Source organism: Rutidosis leptorrhynchoides, chromosome 2 (genome assembly GCF_046630445.1).
Source record: "Rutidosis leptorrhynchoides isolate AG116_Rl617_1_P2 chromosome 2, CSIRO_AGI_Rlap_v1, whole genome shotgun sequence".
Lineage (NCBI taxonomy): Eukaryota > Viridiplantae > Streptophyta > Magnoliopsida > Asterales > Asteraceae > Rutidosis > Rutidosis leptorrhynchoides.
Genome location: NC_092334.1, coordinates 632,192,596 through 632,209,591, shown reverse-complemented (window position 1 = coordinate 632,209,591; position 16,996 = coordinate 632,192,596). Strand labels below are relative to the sequence as shown.

General features: G+C 35.8%; 1 protein-coding gene across 1 annotated transcript; it reads left to right on the top strand.

Annotated features, from left to right (window-relative positions):
* Positions 1 to 742: 742 nt before the first annotated feature.
* Positions 743 to 4,734, top strand: LOC139890091 (uncharacterized). Its single transcript, XM_071872993.1, has 2 exons — positions 743 to 1,428; positions 4,599 to 4,734. Exons 1-2 carry the CDS (start codon positions 743 to 745, stop codon positions 4,732 to 4,734), a joined length of 822 nt encoding a protein of 273 aa, XP_071729094.1.
* The last annotated feature ends 12,262 nt before the right edge of the window (positions 4,735 to 16,996 follow it).

Sequence of the window (16,996 nt, the reverse complement as noted above, 5' to 3'; positions counted from 1 at the left end):
CGAATCGTCACAATAAAAAACAAATTGTGTTATGGGACCTTTAAGATGAAGAAGAATTCTACTTATTATATTCCTCACATCATACCATTTCTCAATTCCTAGTCTTAGCAAATACTTATAGAACATCTCGTCAAATACGAGGTGAGTGAGCATAGTCCATTTATACCTCCACTTTCTTGACAAGATAGAAATCCTCACTGCATATTGAATGGGCAAACAATCCAAAATACTAGTAATCACGTTATCCGGCATGCTGTTAATAACATCTTCTAACGCAACTTTGGATGCTTTATGTGTCCCAGGAGCCAATTCCATATTATTCTAAACATAAGACAGAGTTGAGATATAAGAATAGACATATAAGAGGGTAGAATAACAAATCAATTAGTTATATACAACCATAACCAAGACGCATGTTGGGCAAAAGTTAAAATCGGCGAACCTAGCTCTAATTTATAAATGGCGATGGCGTTTAGTAAACAACCAAGACGCATGTTGGGCAAAAGTTATCTATGCAATACATGGTAAGAGCAACGGTGGAGATCTACCATGTGCCAAAAATGCTACTAGTACATGGGCGAACATTGTTAGATGTATAGACTTGATTCACGCAAGAAACTATATTTCATCAAATCGTCTACGTCTCAAATTGGGCGACGGCTCGAAAGCCCTATTTTGGCATGATCCATGGATTTTCGATTCATCTCTAGCTTCACGTTATCCTCGTTTATACTCCTTGGATATGAACCGCTCAAGTAATGTGGCTTCAAGATCTTCAAACGGTTCATGGTTATGGTTTTGGCGACGCCCCCCTAGAGGAGGTGTTGAAGAGAGCCAACACGCGGATCTAAGAGAGGCTCTTTCATCGATAAGCCTATCTGCATCCACAGACTACTGGACATGGGAAAATCCTCCAAACAACGTATTCGAAGTTGCTCAAGCTAGACGCGCTATCGAGAGTTCTATCATGCATAATTCCCCTTCTTTCTCCATGTGGTGCAAAACGGCTCCAATTAAAGTGAACATCTTCATTTGGCGCCTTAATCTTGACCGCCTTCCAACGATTCCGAATCTGGAGCATAGAGATGTCACAGTGGACAGAGATTGTTGTGCCCTTTGCGACGTCTCTGAAGAATCTCGGGATCATCTTTTTATAAGGTGCGATACAAGCTATCAGATTTGGTGCAGGATTCGTATTTGGCTAGACATCTCTTTCCCAATTTTGGATTCAATAGAAGATCTTTGGTCTTGGATCAATTCCCTCCCCCAGATTGGCAATAGACGGTTCATTGTTAAAGTGGCGGCTATTTCAACTCTTTGGCATATCTGGAGTCTCAGGAACGGCATCATTTTCAAGGATCACAACATCAGAAAATCTTACGTTTTTGATTATATTGTATTGTCCGCTTTTAATTGGATCTATTCGAGGTACCACAAGTCTACTTTAAATTGGACTACGTGGTTACACTCGCCTCTCTATTCCTTGTAATTTCCTTGTACTTTTCTTAGCTCCTTGCTAAGTTTTCTTTAATATATTTTGCCGTTCTAAAAAAAAATATACAACCATAACCATTAGATATAGAATTAAACATCATTCTAGTGTACAAACTAGTTAGTATTACACAAAAAATAGAAAAAGGAAACATAAGTCTTATAACCTCTTATTCGGATGAAATATGATTTTTAAAGATCATTTAGTGGGTGTTTGGGTTAGCTTTTAAGAACTTTTTAGCTTACTGTATATAGATATATAAATAATGTATACAGATAAGGCAAGACATAAGTTAATTCTGATTGTCAAACACGTTTGAACTTTTTAGCTCACTGATGATAGAAAAGCACATTTTGTATAGTTAAAATAGTTGGGGCTAGCTGATGAGGGCTTTTTAACCAGAAGCCATCCTTGATAAAGCGAGTCAAACATATCCCAAGTTTGAAATTGCTAAGAAAATACAGGTAATGGACCAAAATGATTTCTAAAAAGGGATTATTTTGCATACTATTAGCACTATTTTTACAATCATATGAAATATGCCCTAACCGCCAATCTCACCTCTCAGTAAAGAAATAAAAACAAATAATGTCCCAAACCCTAGCTTCATTAAGCTAACAAACTAGCATCAAGTTTAACAAAAAGAGGAGGATACAAATAAAATACTATTTTAACTACAATTGCATTACAATGGCAACAACATTAAACCAATAAAAAAGCATTAGCCTCGGCACTATCATCGAAATATTTGCATAATTTTAAAAAAAAAAATAACATAAGAAAAACGGAAAATCACACCTTAAAATCGTTTACATATGAATAATACTCCAACAAACATTTAAACAGACCGTAAACTTGATGAGGGTTGCCGTATTCTGCGAATGAGAGATTTCAAGTTGGGAGATGCTCCACCTCAAAGATTTACTGCAGAAATTAAATACTACTAGTAGTAATAATAATAATAATAATAATAATAATAATAATAATAATAATAATAATAATAATAATAATAATAATAATAATAATAATAATAATAATAATAATAATAATAATAAATACTGCAGATGTGTTACTTTATTCCTGGGATTGTGGTCGCGATGTTTGTGTTGACTTGACAGGGTCTTCTCCTTTGACACAGTCTGGGCTTTCTGACTTTGTCCCTGGACGTGCTGTGATTAATGCGGCTCGTCGGAAGCGGGTTAAGTACGAATCTAGTTGTCTGGAGATTGGTTATGGTTTCATTCCTTTCTCATTTTCTTCCCTTGGGGAATTAGAGAAGGAGGCTGTTTCTTTGCTAAAGCGGGTTCAGAAGAGTTCGATGGCGCAAGATATTGGTGCCGGTGCTGCTGCTCATATTTTTACTAGGATAGGTTTTGCTATTGCTAGAGGTGTGGGGGCCCAGATTGTCTCTAGGCTTCCCACTAATTTTTTGTAAGTTTTAAAACTTTTAAGTTTATTATAATAATAATAATAATAATAATAATAATAATAATAATAATAATAATAATAATAATAATAATAATAATAATAATAATAATAATAATAATAATAAAATTAATTAAAATGGGTTTTTATTGTTGAAAAAACATGTGTATCGGCAGGGAGATGTTAGTCATGTGTTGACTTTTTGTCAACCCATCCAGCGGTTCCGGTAGCCCACTGGAGCCTGGCGAAACACCATCACCAATTACCCCACAGCATGCCAGGCCCGAGATTCGAACCTGCATTGTTATTGTTGCAATCTTCGCATGCGTGGGACCAAGGGATCATTTGGGCCCGGTAAGAATGGTTTTTGATCCAATTATTTGGAAAATCCTCACTTAGTGGGAATCGAACTCTCACCTCCCCTAAGGGAGAATGAGTCATTCACCACTAGGCTATTAGCCCATTCTTAAATTGGTTTTTATTACATTGAACGTGCCTAAAAATAGGGCACAGTTAGAAATTTTTTATTTTTTTTTGTTACTAAAACAAAAACGAATTAAAATTAAAAAGTACAATGGGGGGTAGTTTGGGAAATTAGCTAGGGTTAGTAAGTTTATAATTAAAATTTTAGATTGGAGTTTGATTTTTCTGTTAGAGTGAAATTTTATATTTTTGATATTGGTGTTTGATAACTAGATGAAGATGAAAATTTAGAGTTGTAAATTGATTTAGAAAAACAACTTTTTTCTTCCATAAAACTGTGAACTTTATACCCGACAACGCTAGTTAACAGAAACAAACAAACAACACAACCACAAACCGAAACAAACTAGCAAAACAAAATAACTAAAGAAGGAGCCACGCTACAAGCCTACAACCAAGCAAAAACTACCAACAAAGCTAGTAAAAATCGCGACCAAAAAGAGAGCTAACATACAACCTCGCAATAAGAAGATTAAGAGTCATCTACCGCAACAACCAAGAAACAAACTTACAAACACAAAACCGCCAATAAATAGCTCACAAGCCATCCACGTTGAATTTCCTAAGTTCGGCATCATCCCTTTACCCTTGTTTGATTTGGGGATTGGCTTGGAATTAATAAGCTTACCCTCAACACAAGAGCCCTCGAACCCTTTAAGAACCGACTCAAAAAACCCTGTGATTTCCAACCCCACGGAAAGAATCCTTTGCCTCAAAACCACCCACATAACGCCATGTTTGATGTCATCTTCAAAATCCCGCAAGCCTAAAGCATCCTCAAAGTTAGAAGCTTTCCTTTCTTCTATTTATCAGCGCTAAATTTTGCCACAGTCCATTGATTCTACAAATGGCAATTCATTATTCTTGATATTAATCCACACAGCCCCGCACACGGATTCATATTTTTACCTTAATACGGGCAATTTTTTTCTAAGATCGCCCTTACTTCAACGGTCCAAGGACACGACCTCTCCACATGGACGATCAACTGAGTCAATCACAAGAGTAGATAAATTGGCCACAACTTCAACATTTCAACAATAACAGGATGGCCCGAACCATTAATCTGTAAGGGCGCAAATCAAAGTCCCACATCAGTCATGGGATAAAACAAATGTATGTATATAAGTCCAAGGGGGAGTCATTCTATCACCAATTGGTTTTAGAATAAGGATGAACTCTTGGGCTTGTATTGCAGGACATTGTGTTTAGGCTATCGATCCTTACAACTGGTATCAGAGCTAGGCTATAGCCCCGATGTGGTGAACGGCACAATGAGCGCACCCCGATCTCACGCAGCGACGTGGCGCACCCTCGGTTGTAGGCAGCAATGAGTGGACCCGGCTATCGTTCGAGGGGACCCTGGAACGATGAGTTGATCGCGGAAGCCTTGTATCGAAATCTCCCTGTCCTCCCACCAGGTTGAGAGTTCCGAGTTGGCGGCGGTAAAGGTTGGATCCGGACTATCGTTGGAGAGAAGGCCCAGATGGACTTGGGTTTGAGGGGAGGTTTGTAAGGGTGCAAACCAAAGTCCCACATCGGTCATGGAACAAAACTGTATGTATATAAGTCTAAGGGAAGTCATTATATCACCAATTGGTTTTAGAATAAGAATGGACTCTTGGGCTTGTATTGAAGGACATTGTGTTTGGACTATCAATCCTCACATAATCTTCAACCCACCTGAAAATAATGTTCACCACTTAAGTCATAAATTATAGACAAAACTGCCAAAATAGTCCTTGAGTTTTTCCCTTTCATCCTATTTCATCCCTGTGATTCAGATGCTGCAATAGTCATCCTTAATGCTTTAAATCTTTCCCATTTTCATCCCTCCCTAAACTGCTGTTAAATTTTTCGTTAGTTTTTGTAAGAAAGAGTTACGTAGGTCGGTCCCTGTGGTACAAAAAATTTCACACTGCATCTAGTTTCTCCTTCATCATCTCCACCTTCAAACTCTACACACCTAAATTAAAATAAACCAAATCAAAATCCAAATTCAAGTTCAAGTCTGAATTAAACCAAACCTATATTAAAACCTCAAATCCAAAAATAATTATACAAAAATCAATTTGAACCAACAATTGTACAAATTCGAGAGAATAAAGCTCACTAAACATAAACGCTAAAAACCCCATTTAACAAACCCAGTAATGGCAACAAGCTTTCACCGTCATTCATTTCCACCGCTGACCGATTACCACCACTACTTCATCGCCGTTTTCATATAGAACTGAGATCAATGTCGGCTGGAATCGAGACCACCATTTTCGACCGGAATCGAGTTGAGAAATCACCTACCGTCGCCATCTCCATTTATATTACAACGGTTACAGATCTACGAGTGGTTCGTATATTTCTTTAACAATTGCAGAACATAAAGAACCACTTCATTTATTTCATTCATTGAACCAATTTTAGATTTGAACACCATTGTTGAATTGATTTCATATCTGAATTGGTAATGGTTAGTAGGTGGCAGGTGATGGTGGGATAGCGAACGGCGGCAGTTATTGGTAATGGTGGGAACTAGCAGCAGTTGTTGGTGGTGAGTACCACCACTTATCGGAAACCAACACCTAAAAGGAATGGAGTTTGCGACATTGATGATGAAGGGAAGGCTCCTTTTTATTAACAAATTAATTACGCAGTCATGTGGAATATAAAACTGCTAATTAATTGAATCAGTTTGTATTGTTTCCTAAATTAATATAGAGATACCTTATTACCGGTTAAAGATCGAGTAGCAGGTGATGAAATAGAGTGATCGACTGAAACAACGTGATCACGTGAATATAGTCGTGTACGTGAATGTGGTTTTTACGTGAGATATGACGGCATATATAAAGATATTATGTAAATTAGGTCAAGGATACATCAGTAAAGAACTACAGACAGACAGGAAGTAGGGAGTAAAATTTTGATTTTGACTAAAAGTTATCTATTTCATCCGGTCAAAAAGAGTGAGGTAGGATTTAAAATATATTCCTTCTAGTATTTAATTGAACTGAAGTTTGGAGTTTTAGATTTAAACTAGATTTAAGAGCCCGTGCGTTGCACGGGTACTCTTCCGCAAACAATCTTGAATTTTAAAATGATATATCAATTAACGATATGATAGAGACAACATCACAAGTATTGTTGTGGGGTATTGTTGTGGGTGAACTATTTAACTGGATCAAAGGTGTTATATACTAATCTGTAATTCCAATTAATTCCAATTTAAGAGTTTGTGCGTTGCACGCCAACTCTATAAAATAGTATTCAGAAACGTTCATATTGGCACTGATCAGGTATATGATACAATTACATTGATGAATTCCTTCATCATTGATAGTATTTGTACTGAAACCAAATGTATTGAAAAATTAGTATCGTAAACGAAATGAATTTACAATGAAACAATCAATTGTTTATAAGCACTGTTACTAAGTTTCCCGTACTTGCTCCATGAGACTTAAAAAATGAATATAGTTTAATCAAAACAACTTCATGTCAATGAGATGTCAATGAGATTAATAAGCAGGTACCTATTTGAGTTCTAAACATTTAAACTACATCTACCAAAAACTCATAACGATTAAATGTAATCAAAAAACATTTATAATTGAATGTGATAAATATGTAAACAACGAATAAGGAAAATCACATAACTGGAAATCTAAATGATTCAAAGCTAAGAATGTTAATTATAACTCATGTTTGGGAGATGATACACAAAACTTATTAATCCTTAACACACTTACCGGAGAGCAATGTTATCATAATCTTGGTGGTTGAAGAACCTACAAATATGGAAGTAGTTTAGCATTCAAACACTTTTTGGGCGGCCTCTCACCAGTCTTGCCCTAGAGATCCACAATCTAACTATTGTCTCCTGTAATAAAGGAGACGATCTGCAAATACGAATTAGTGGACAGCTACAACGAATATAATGTATCGGACCTTTGCTCTAAACAACCATATTTGGCATTTTTTACCTAATATGACGAGTGGACATGGGCACCATCCAGATTGTCATACTTGCCCGCTGACTCATCAACAACCTGTTAAAAAGTGTGAAACATATGTTACTCGTATATTACATTAACCGGAATGCAAAGCATTAATGAAAACATGTCAATTTATATATCTATACATATTAAAACAGATATACCTCGTATAACCGTGCTCATCCTTAAATAGAGCTAAATGATACTAATCATCTTTAGCTTCCTTTAAAATGTAATGAGATAACAATTCCGCTTATTAAATTCAATAATTTAAATCTTAAACAAACGCATTAGCTCAAAATCTGATGCAGTTCACCCGAGATGGCTTCCTCCTCTACCATAGACTTTTGCAGGTCATATGCGGTTCTTTTAATAAACTTCTGCAAATCAGCTTCAAAACCAGACAAAGAGGCTGACGAAAATTCGCTGACCACTCGTATTCGGGCCTTGAACCTGATAACAGTAAGCGGAACAATATTACAAACTTATGACAAAATACTGGAGTTTTGAGCCAGGGCTACAAGATGGACAGAAGTACGCACGTCCTAAAATTCCATTCATATTTAGGGTTAGCTCATCGACATCATCTGTTGCAGTTGGCTTCAATGATACATTTACGACATGTTGTGTAGGACCAATTCTCATCCCGGATGATTGAATTTATGGTCACGTGGACAACATAATGACCAACCTTATTTTTCGAACAAAGAAGTATATAGAATTAGCCAACAAAATTGGTAGTAATAAAAGCAACAACGAATAATTATATGTACCATTGAGAGAGAGGTCGTCTAGACCAATATGTTGGCATCATTTATGCCATGAATTAGTAGTCAAATATGATGGAGCCAGCGTCAGTGCCAATCTGTCAAGTGGCGTATCATCGCCGCGGAGTTCAAGTAACCTATGGTAATATGTTTATCGTAAATTTCATATTTCAGTTCCCATTAGTAAATAACCTGACAATAGATGCAAACGGATGTAGTACAATATATTAGTTCACAGTATTTGATCTATGAACACCAGACTCTCAATTGAACAATAAATAAGAATTATAAGTACAAGAATTGAGAGAACACGATATGAAATATATGTTTGATAATATTGATCGTGCCAAAAGATGCATTGAATGAAAAGCACACGTCCCTATTTATACAGATCAAAAACCAAATCTGGAGATTTGGTTTCCAAAACTACTTTGCTACAAATAAGGAAAAGATAAACTAAAAACAAACCAAATTTGCTAATAACTAGGAAGTAAATTCTGGAGATAAAATCAAATCTTCAAAACAAATCTTCTTAAATAACAAGCATATCTCCAGATATATAGCTTTTGCTTCAAGAAATCTTCAAACGTTTACTCCAGCAATTCCAGAGTCTGTAACTTCAGACTCTAAATCTCCAGACTCTAAAATCTGCAAAATGCTTTTGACTCATCAGATTATTATTTTCATTTTTCCAACAATCTCCCCCTATCTGATGATGTCAAAACAACCTGTACTCCTAAACAAACATCTTTGCATACTCCCTTTCAATTAATTTGCACTTGCTCTTCATAGACTTGAAACTCTTCAACATAGAAAGCTTACTGTACAAGTGCTTCACCAATTTAACTCTGAAGGGATGAGTCTGCTCTGTCACACATCTAGTCAACAAGCCAAGCAACAATTCAATACCTGCTCCTTCAAATTGATCAACTCTTATCATCATTCTTTGATTACCAGTTGTTTTGAACATTAAAGCATCTAAATACTCGACATAACTATCATCAACAAACTCTAGATGCTCTGGAACAGAATACCTTTCTACATGACCTTTAACTCTCCTCTCCTTCATCTCTAACTCAAACATACCACAAAATACTTCATAATCTTTGAAACTTATAAACCCTTCTTCAAATACTAAGTGTACCAAACTAGATACCCTCTTCAATACTTCTTGCACTATAGCTTGATCATCTGCACACTCCTGGATACACACAGCTAACCCTTTCCATTCACAGAACCCTAAACGAACAATTCGGTTCAACTTAACTCTTAACCTCCTATCAGAAAAATGTGTCATAGTTAACAACAAAGTTACACCTTCAAATTCAGATTTATCAACCTCAACCTTGACAACATCAACTTCATATCTTCTGAATCTAAATCTCTTGTTCATCTGAGCCCTTAAATCACCATCTGCTCTTTGAGTAGCAGCAACCACAACAGCACTAGAACTCCCCTGAATATCACCAACACCACCAACAGCAACCATTTGAGTATCACCAACACCCCTATCAGTTATATTCTCCCCCTCAACCTGATGCTCCCCCTCAATTTGAGCTCTCTTTGATTGCTCCCCTTCAACACTTGCATAACCTGCATCTGCAGTACCTGTACCTGCATCATCTGACCTCTTTCTTTTCTCCCCCTTTTTGACATCATCTAAAGGCAGAGAAGATATGACCTTCCAAATTTTAGTCTGTTGATTCTTGAGGGAACAAATATCAGAAGCAAGCCCAGTAAAACATTGTCTCAGTTCATCAACACCAATTATCCTTTTCTCCAGCTCAGCCAACCTGTGATTAATTTCTGTTACAGACCCTGAACCACCTGTACTAGTCAACCCCTGCATATCCCCAACCAACCTCCTTACCTCCAACAGCTCATCTTTTGAAACAAAATTATTATTAAAGTTAAGATTATTAATCTTAGACTGCACACCAGAGAGCTTGTCATCAAAACTCCTTAGTCAACTTGGTCAAAGCCTGATGTAGGCCAACCATGGTGACTGGTGCCTCAGTCTGAGAAGTAGTGCCAGAAGATAAGGGTAGGGTTGGTATGTCCTCACAGCCTTCCTGTTGAAAAGTAGGGCGATCTTTGGACATAGAAGGATTTGAGGCCTGTATCACACCCTGTGACATGAGTGTAACATTGGCAGCCTGTGCAAGAATGTGTAAGGATGGAACATTTTGGATGGGTAGTGACAGACTTAAGTCTGGGGTAACAGTTGGCTTGGTCATTGCAGCTGGTTTTTGGATTTGGTTATTTGAGTCCAGGATTGGGACTTCTTCAAATAAGTCAACTGAGTGGGTTTCTTCAGTGACTATAATGAGGGTATCCAAGTTTAATATCCTATCAGGTTTAGGTTGGGTCAAAGCACTGCCTTCACCAACCTCTAGCAGAGGTGATGAAGTAGTACTAGAAGCACCTTGCCTAGTGAATTTTTGAGGTGAATTCACAAGTGCTGTAACATCTAGGGTTTTAAGTATGGGGGTATTCTCAATATGAACTGGTGAGTTCATAAGGTTGGTTAAATAGAGATTTTGTTCAGTAGCAGCGGGAGAAGATGGGTTAGAATGAGGTGGGATTTCCTCATTCATGTCCTCAGCCTGCTCTGTATGTGTAACATCATGGGGTGGAGTATACCGTTAATTCCAATGATACCAAAAAGGCTCTCGTTATTGGTTTTAGCCCCAATAAGGCTCTAGTGTACGGTTCATCCGCGGGTTACAAGCTTGTGTATTCAAAGTTGTTCCCTGTTTCGAAACAACCACACGTCGAGTAAAATTACCGAGCCAACTAAACCCGGTGTCGGTGTAGGGCGGAAAAGATACTCGAGAATGGCAATTTGTACAATCAATTCAATTCAATTCTGGGGTAACAACTCAGACTTCGATTGCTCAGAATCTGCAGGTTGATCTGCACGGCCAAGATTATCCCAATGCATCATAACAGAAAGTTATCAAAAAGATTGACACAATCATTATCAAATTAATACTCCTGACAAAAATTTTCAAAAAGTTACCATTAACTCCCTTCATTAATACCAAATTTGACCCTTTTATTTTAGGAAATAGAATAAAGAAAAAAAAAATTTAACCTAAAAACGAAATTTAAAAAAAAACTTTATTTGACTAAAGAATGAAACAAATTTATACACAAAAATACACTTGAGTAAACTTTCCCAGACTCTGAACAATATTACGTCACCCAGACTCTAAGAAAATAATTCAGACTCAAGAAATATCATCACTGGACAACATTTCAATAGATGGATTTAACATTCCAAGTTGTCCAAGAAGATAAAAATGCCTTTCTTCAGGAAGTGCCTTAGTGAAAATATCTGCCAATTGATCCTTAGTGCCAATATGCTTTAAAAACACTTTGCCCTTTTCAACACAATCCCTTATAAAATGATGTTTGATCTCTATATGCTTGGTTCTGGAGTGAAACAATGGATTCTCAGTAATAGCAATAGCACTCTCATTATCACACATTATTGGAGTTTTGGTCAATGTTAATCCAAAATTCAAAAGTTGATGTTGCATCCACAGTAATTGAGCACAACAGCTTCCTGCAGCAACATATTCAGCTTCTGCTGTGGACGTGGCCATAGAATTCTGCTTTTTGCTAGTCCAGCTGACCAATTTTCCACCTAGTAATTGACATCCACCAGAAGTGCTCTTCCTGTCTAATTTGCAACCTGCATAGTCTGCATCTGTGTAACCAATTAGATCAAACCCTGAGTCTTTGGAGTACCAAAGACCCAGGTTAGGGGTACCTTTTAAGTACCTAAAAATTCTTTTCACAGCTTTAAAATGAGACTCCCTAGGATCTGACTGGTAACGTGCACAAAGGCATGTAGCAAACATTATATCAGGTCTACTAGCAGTTAAGTATAACAAAGATCCAATCATACCTCTATAGGTTGATTGACAGGTGGGTTTTTCAGACTTATCTTTATCAAGTTTTTCAGAAACACCCATTGGAGTTCTTAAAGTAGAATAATTTTTAAAACCAAATTTAGTTAACATGTCAGAAATGTAGTTACTTTGGTTAATAAAAATGCCTTCAGAACTCTGTTTAATTTGCAACCTAAGAAAATAGTTTAAAGTACATAAATTTGAACAAGTAACACATCACCTTTGTCCTTTTTGATAAATAAAGTCTTATCAATGGCTCCTCTGGAAAAATTCTTTTCTAGAAGAAATGTTGACAAGGTATCATACCAGGCTCTGGGAGCTTGCTTCAGACCATACAATGCTTTCTTCAATCTGTAAACATGCTTAGGAAATTTCTTACTTACAAAACCAGGAGGTTGTTTCACATACACTTCTTCTTGCAATTTACCATTCAGGAAAGCACTCTTCACATCCATTTGAAACACCTTGAAATCTTTGTAAGCAGCATATGCCAGAAATAGTCTAATAGCTTCAATTCTAGCAACAGGAGCAAAAGTCTCATCATAATCTATTCCTTCTTCTTGTCTATACCCTTGAGCCACTAACCTTACTTTATTTCTAATCACAATACCATCTTTATCAACCTTGTTTCTGTAAACCCATTTAGTGCCAATTGCAGTTTTACCATCAGGTTTTGGAACCAACTCCCATACATCATTCCTTTCAAATTCTGTCAACTCTTCAGTCATAGCCTCAACCCAATCATTGTCAGCCAATGCTTCATATACATCTTTGGGCTCAATTAGTGAAAGAAAACAAGAAAAGAAGCAGTAGTTTGCAATAGCAAAGTCAGACACAGGTGTCTGAGAAGAAGAGCTAGGTTTAGGCAAACCAGTAGGATCCACAACATAATCCTCAAGATGCTTTGGAGGAACTATATTTCTAGATGATTTTCTAGTAGGAATAGCAGGATCCAAGGTGGTATTTGATGACTGATCACCCTCTTGAATAACAACAGACTCATCTTCTTGTGGAACTTCTTCTGTATGAGAATTATCTGCAGAATCATTTTTCAACCCAGAAAAATCAGGTTCATCTGACTCAGACTCTGAATCCAGAGTCTGAACACTGTTTCCAGAAATTAAATTTGACAATTCACCAAGTGCAGATTGCTCAGAGCTGGATGACTGATCCATTTCTATGGAACTTTCATCAAAAGAAACATTAATGGATTCTTCAATCTTCATTCTCCTCTGATTATATACTCTATAAGCTTTAGATACAGAAGAATATCCCATAAACACACCTTCATCAGATTTTGGCCTCATCTTTTCAAGCTGATCTCTTTGATTCAAAATATAGCACTTACATCCAAATACATGGAAGTAATGAATAGTAGGTATCTTTTTATAATATAGCTCATAGGGAGTTTTGCCATGTTTCTTCACAATCAAGGACCTGTTTTGAGTATAACAAGCTGTATTAACAGCTTCTGCCCAGAATCTGAGTGCAACAAATGATTGGCATAGCATAGTTCTGGCTGCTTCAATAAGTGTTCTATTTCTTCTTTCAGCAACTCCATTTTGTTGTGGAGTTCTAACAGCAGAGAAATTTTGACCAATTCCAGACTCTTCACAAAAGTTAATTAAAGTAACATTTTTGAACTCAGTGCCATGATCACTTCTCAATTGCTTAACAAGAACACCTTTTTGAACCTGTTCTCTCTTGATCAAATTAATGATTTCTTCAGGAGCATCACTTTTTGCAGCTAAGAAAATAACCCAGGTAAACCTAGAATACTCATCAACAATTACCAAAGTATATCTTTTCCCACCCAAACTACTAGTGTTCATTGAACCAAATAGATCCATGTGAAGCATATGAAGTGGATCACTAATAGTATCTAGGGTTTTTGAGGGAAACTTTGTTTTGGTTTGTTTACCTATAATGCAAGCAGAACAAGGTTTATCTTTCTTGAAAGGTTGTTGAGGCAACCCTCTAACAAGCTTCTTTTTGGAAAGCTCATTAATATTTTTGAAATTGATATGAGATAACCTTTTATGCCAAAGCCAATTAAGTTCAGGAACAGTCTGAGAATACAAACAAGTTTCAATTCCAGTATCAACAGAATCTAAATCCAGCATGTACACATTTTGAACTCTCCAAGCTACAAGTGTTGGCCTTCCTTTTGGATCATAAATAATACCAGCTTTCTTTCTTATTCTAATCTCACAATCTTCATCAGCAATCTGACTCACACTTAGCAGATTATGCTTCAACCCTTCAACTAAAGCAACTTTCTTAAATGAAACACTTCCAGCTTTAACAGTACCATAACCAATAGTCTTTGCAACTGAATTATCACCATATCTTACAGAAGGACCTTTTTCTTCTACAAACCTGATGTTATGCGAGGTGTATATGAAATAGTGTATATTTTACTAGGAAAAACTATTAAATACGATACAATTTTACACAAGATATTTATTTATTTATAGAATGGATATACCTAAACCTTGCTACAACACTTATAGGCAGTGTACCTAATCGTACAGTAGTGTAGTTTTTAGTAAGTCCGGTTCGTTCCACAGGGAAATCTTTTAAACAAAGCTTAAAGCTATATTAGTTTTAATTTATAAAAATACAAATATATATATAAGTAATATTATTATTATAAAGGGGGGTTTTTACCGTTTAATGACCGGTTTGTCAATTTTAAAACTTTAGTCGCAGTTAAAACCTAATGTAAAATATTAAAAATAAATACAACTTAATTTAAAGCGTAAAGTAAATAACGATAATAAAATTGCGATAAATAAAAGTGCGATAAAATAAAATTGCAATAATTAAAAAGTACAATAATTAGAAGTGCAATTAAATACGAAGACAATAAATAAAAGTGCAATAATTAAAAGTGCAATTAAATATGAAAATAAAAGAATTATGCTTATTTAAACTTCCGTAATCATGATGTTTGACGTGTTGATTTTAGTTTATTCTCATGGGTTAATTGTCCTTTGTCCTGGATTATTTAATATGTCCGTCTGGTTTTTGTCCATAACAGTCCATCAGTCATAAATATAAAGTGCGAGTGTCCTCGTCAAATTATCCTTATACCCGAAGTTAAATATTCTAACTAATTGGGGAATTAAACTGTAACAAGGTTTTATTACTTTGTTTAATAATTACACCAGGATATCGACTACGTGTAACCCAAGGTTTTAATACTTTGTTAACAATTATGCCAAGTGTCCTTGTACATAATTTCACCCCTGTTTTAATAATTCCATAGACTATTAATCCATTCCCGTGTCCGGTTAAATGAACGATTATTCGTACATATAAATACCCCGCCCATCGTGTCCGATCGAGTGTATATGGTTATTTATAGGGACGTACAATTGTAAATCTTTATATTAAAATTAACAAACTATCATTTAGTTAAACAAATATAAAGCCCATTAATAGCCCATAGTCTAATTTCCACAAGTGTCGTTCTTTTGTCCAAACCCCAATTATGGTACAAAGCCCAATTACCCAATTTTAATATTTTTAGCCCAACATCATGATTACTTCGTCTTAAATAAGCATAATAATAACTTAAGTGTGAGACATTAATTTAAAAAGGAGAACATAGCTTACATTGATTATTTATCGCGTAGTGTTACACGGACATAACTTCGACTTCAAAAACCCGTAAAATAACTTTTACATAACCCAAACTAATCTAATATAAAACTACCCTATACTATATATAAATATATATATTTATTATTATTAGAGGAGTATTATTATTATTATTGTGTTAAACTCGTCGACCAGGGCCTGCTTTTATAGATATGTGGCCAGCTACAGGCCTCCATGCGATCGCATGGATTTTGGTCATGCTGGCCATGCGATTGCATGGCCCAGTTTTCCAGCTCAGGATCCTTTGTCTCATAGCTTGTCGACATGATTATATATATATTTATAATATATAAATAATTTATATAATTATTTATATATTATATTTTATTCTTGTGCATAGTTGACTCATAATTTTTGGTCCATTGCATCGGGCGTTGATAGTTGGCTCAGGTCCCGGTTCTGGATTTTCGAACGTCCTTTCGTATAATTTAATATCTTGTACTTTGCGTTTCGCGATTTGTAATTTTGCACAAAAATTATTTTCCTTAACTTCCAAAATCCGTGCGAGTCTTTTACTCACTTTTTAGTGGCACTTTTGAGTGCACTATGGCTTTAGTGGCACTTTTTCTCTCCAATTCTTTAATCTTCGTGCTTTTCGTTTCGTAACTTGTACTCTTGTAATTTTAGACGTTTCTCATCATTAAATTGAACCACTTGGATTGTATCTTGTACATTTGAGCTTTTTGGACGTTTGCGTCTTCAATTCTTCGTTTTCGCCTTTTGTCTTTGCACTTATTTAATATAAACGAATATCACTTGTAAATAGAACAATTGCAACTGAAATCTTTACATATTGGAAGGATATTGCTACTAAATATATGTTCATTTGGAGCACTATCAAATATCCTCACACTTGAACGTTGCTTGTCCTCAAGCAATACATAACTTGAAATTAAATCTCACTTCACTCGAATCACTTTTTTATTCTCACACTTTATACATCAGTGATTTTGGTACAGCGGTATAAACAATGATAGTAACATTGTGGTTTACAGTCCCACATGACTATAAAAATTTAGATCCTTTAGGAAATTGGATCTTTATGAAAATATTTGATCTTTTGAAAATTCAATCTAGCTTTTACCCTAGATAAGTTTTCCGGAATAACCCTTCACCGGTGTTGCAAAATGTTTTTGTGGGTTTTGTGGGTTTCAGATTTTAAAATTTTAGCTCAAAACTTTATGGTTTTGTGTCACCCACTTGATAACCTTGTATTAGGAAAGCAACACATCCAGTATACTTGCTCCGTAT